This window comes from Passer montanus, unplaced genomic scaffold (genome assembly GCF_014805655.1).
Source record: "Passer montanus isolate IOZ18808 unplaced genomic scaffold, ASM1480565v1 scaffold577, whole genome shotgun sequence".
Lineage (NCBI taxonomy): Eukaryota > Metazoa > Chordata > Aves > Passeriformes > Passeridae > Passer > Passer montanus.
This window is the reverse complement of record NW_024370783.1, coordinates 8,312-11,696: the sequence shown is the minus strand read 5'-3', so window position 1 is coordinate 11,696 and position 3,385 is coordinate 8,312. Positions and strand designations below refer to the sequence as shown.

Sequence of the window (3,385 nt, the reverse complement as noted above, 5' to 3'; positions counted from 1 at the left end):
GGGGGGGCTGGAACCGCAGGACCCCCCCCCACCCTAAAAGCACCACAATTCCTGGGGTCAAACTGAGGGCAAGGAGGGGCAAAGTAGGGAGGGGTCTCCACCCCCAAATCCCAGAATGGGGGAGGTCTCCACCCCCCAAATCCCCCCCAAATCCCAGCTGCGACCTCGGGACATTTATGGGAAAGGCTGAGGGGGGGTCTGGGGGAGGGTGGACCCCCCCCCAAAGCGGGACCACCGCCCCAAAATCCGGGCGAGCGAGTCCCGTTGGTTAAAAACCCCCCCGGCGAGGAGCTGGGGGGGTCAGCACCATCCCTGCCGGCAGGGCCAGTCCGGGGAGGGGTCCCGGGGGTCGCGGGGGGGTCAAACGTGACCCCCACCCCAAAATCTAGGACATCTTCCAGATGGTCAGCGAGGCCGTGAGCACGCCGGCGGCGAAGATGGTGATGGTCTGCCAGGTGGGGGTCCCGAAGTGGGACAGGAGCCCTTCCTGGGGAGGGGGCACGGGGGGCAAGGTGACCCCCAGGTGATGGGGAGGGGTCCCCAGCCTGCCCCCTGAACGGGAAAAGGGGGGATGGAGGGGAGGATTTGGGGTGAAAGGGGGTGTTGGGGAGGGGAGGGTGGGAAAGAGGGGCTTGGCCCCCTGGGGGGTTTGGGGTGTCAAGGAGCAATCAGGGGCTCAGCTCCTTAAGGAATGGGGGGTTTGGGGTGTCAGGGAGGGGTCAGGGGCTTGGCCCCCCAAGGAATGGGAGGTTTGTGCTAAAAGGGGGTGTCAGGGAGGGGTCTGGGGTACAAGGGGGTGTCAGGGAGGGTTCCAGGAGCACAGCCCCTGAGGAGTGGGGGGTCTGGGGTCTCACCCATCCGCCCTGGGCCTGGATCCAGGCCAGCACGTGCTCCTGCAGGTACTCCATGGTCCAGCGCAGGATGGTCTGCACCAGCTCGGGCACCTTGGTGCAGAGAGCCTGCCGGGGGCAGGGGGGCTCAGAGGGGCTCTGAGGGCGCTCTGGGGGGGGCACTTGGGGGTCTCCACACCCACCTTCAGCACCAGCTTGCAGGCGAAGTAGAAGAGGGCCACCACGCGGCCCCAGTTGAAGGTGCCGTCGGCGAACATCTCCCTGGCCACGCGGAAGAACAGCTTCTTGGGGGCGTCGCAGCCCACCTGCTCGATCATCCTGGGGCGGGGAGGGGCAGGCCACGCTCAGGGCAGGGCCCCGGGGGTCTCCAGGGGCGGCCCGCGGGGCGCTGCCCACCTCTGCAGCTCGGTGTTGCTGTCCAGCTCGTCGCCGATGCGCCGCAGGCACTCGCTCAGGCGTTTGGTGTCGGGGCTGCTGGGCTGGGGCTCGCCCAGCTCGGCCACGCTCAGCGCCACGGCCTGGGGGTCCCCGCAGCGCTCCACGCGGTCACGCACGAACCTGAGACCCCCCGGGGCTCGGGGTGAGCCCCCCGGATTGGGGGGACCCCGTTCCTCTGGGGCACCCGCAGCCCGAGGCGTTCCCGCCTGCAGTCTGGGCCTGCCCGTGTCCAGAACCCTCTGGAGCCCCCCGAGACCCCAATCCCCCCCGGATCCTCTCGTGCCCCCCGGCGCGTGACCGGGGCGGCGGCCGCGCGCCGCGCCAGGCCACGCCCACCCCGCCCTTTGGAGCCGTCACTCATTGAGATTGGCGCCGCCTTCCACGGCAGTCCCACCCTTTGGCCTGTCACTCACTGCTCGGGCCCGCCCCCGCGGCTAGGCCCCGCCCTTCTCTCCGGCCCCGCCCCCTTGGACCGTCACTCATTGCTTGGTCCCGCCCCCGCGGCTAGGCCCCGCCCTTATCTCCGGTCCCGCTCTTTAGCCCGTCACTCATTGCTCGGTCCCGCCCCCGCGGCTAGGCCCCGCCCTTCTCTCCGGCCCCGCCCCCTTGGACCGTCACTCATTGCTTGGCCCCGCCCCTCACCCTTGCACCGCCCTTTATCCCGTCACTCATTGCTCGGTGCTGCCCTGTGGCCCATCACTCACTGCTCGGCCCCGCCCTCTCACCCGTCACTCACCGCTCGGCCCCGCCCCCTCGCGGCTCGGCCCCGCCCCCGCAGCCCCCCGGGACCCCCGGGGTCCCCCCTCATTCCGGGGTCCCCCCCCGCTCCCGGTCCCCGCCGTCCCTGGGGGGCCCGGGCGCAGGGACCCCCCTGGCCAGCCTGAGGCTCTGCTCCTACGGCCTCTCGGGGCTGGGCGCGGCCGCCATGCTGCTGGGCTTCCTGGGCTGCCTGGGCGCCCTCAAGGAGCTGCGGGCCATGCTGGGCTTGGTGAGTCTGGGGGCTTGGGGGGCTCTGGGGGGGCTTCACGGAACAGGGAGGGGGGCGGGGGTGGCGGTGCTGCAACTTCCTGGGGCGACCGCGGGGACACGTGGTGCCACCACATCCTGAGCAGCACGGGGACCGGGGAGGGGACCCCTCTGAGTGCCCCCCCGGGGCTGGGGGACCCCTCTGAGTGCCCCCCCGGGGCTGGGGGACCCCTCTGGCTGCCCCCCACCCTCTTTTTTTTTGTTTTTCCCCAAGTATTTCGGGTTCCTGCTGCTGCTCCTCACCGCCCAGGTCACCGTGGCCGTCATCGTGTACACGCAGCGTGCGGCTGTGAGCGAGGGGACGGAGCCCTGGGGGGCACCCCGGGGTTGTGGGGGGCACCCCGGGGTCTTTGGGGGATCCTGGGTTGTGGGGGACCCTGGGCTCAGGTGGACCCTGCGGTTGTGGGGGACCCTGGGGTCATAGGGGGACTCTGGGGTTGGGGGGGACCCTGAGTCGTGGGGGGACCCTGGGGTCATGGGGGTAACCTGGGGTCGTGAGGGGCACCCCGGGGTCATGGGGGGTACTCGGGGGTCATGGGGACCCCAGACTTGTGGGGGACCCTGGGCTCCCAGGTCGTGGGAGATCCCGGGGTCTTGGGGAGACCCTGGGGTCATGGGGGGGATCCTGGGGTCATGAGGGGGACCCTGCGGTGGTGGGGGGCACCCCGGGGTGCCGTGCTGACCCCTCCCCAGCTGGCTGCCCAGGTGGCCGCCTACGCCGAGCAGCTGATCCGGGGGTACCCGGCCCGGGGCCCACCCGGGGACCCCCAGGAGAGCTGGGATGCCGTCCAGCACCAGGTGAGACCCCTCCCCTCCAAAAACACCCCAGAGCCACCCCAGACCACCTCAGTGACCCCCTGCGCCCCCTCCCCAGCTCGGCTGCTGTGGCTGGACGGGACCCCAGGACTGGGAGCAGCAGGGTGACACCGGCGGGGACATCGCCTGCTCCTGCCTGCGGGCACCCAACAGCACCCAGGGGACCCCCTGGGTGCTCCCCCGCGGCCGCTGCCCCGCCGCTGCCCCCCAGGACATCTTCCCCACGGTGAGGAACGGGGGAACCGGGGGGTCCT

The 3,385-nt window shown here is 71.4% G+C and overlaps 2 protein-coding genes across 2 annotated transcripts in view; one reads left to right on the top strand and one right to left on the bottom strand.

Moving 5' to 3' along the window:
- Nucleotides 1-17: 17 nt before the first annotated feature.
- On the bottom strand, nt 18-2,097 carry BAX (BCL2 associated X, apoptosis regulator). The gene is made up of 5 exons (XM_039726209.1): nt 2,015-2,097; nt 1,248-1,631; nt 1,034-1,169; nt 855-959; nt 18-487 (listed from the first exon to the last, which is right to left on the bottom strand). Exons 1-5 carry the CDS (start codon nt 2,095-2,097, stop codon nt 386-388), a joined length of 810 nt encoding a protein of 269 aa, XP_039582143.1. The 3' UTR covers nt 18-385.
- A 12-nt stretch (nt 2,098-2,109) lies between these two features.
- The window catches only part of CD37 (CD37 molecule), a gene marked incomplete at its 5' end in the record, with an annotated part of 1,894 nt that continues 618 nt past the window's right edge, over nt 2,110-3,385 (top strand). The window contains 4 exons of the mRNA XM_039726208.1: nt 2,110-2,277; nt 2,530-2,604; nt 3,009-3,113; nt 3,190-3,357. Coding sequence (XP_039582142.1) covers nt 2,110-2,277; nt 2,530-2,604; nt 3,009-3,113; nt 3,190-3,357 — 516 coding nt within the window. The remainder of the gene's footprint in view (nt 2,278-2,529; nt 2,605-3,008; nt 3,114-3,189; nt 3,358-3,385) is intronic.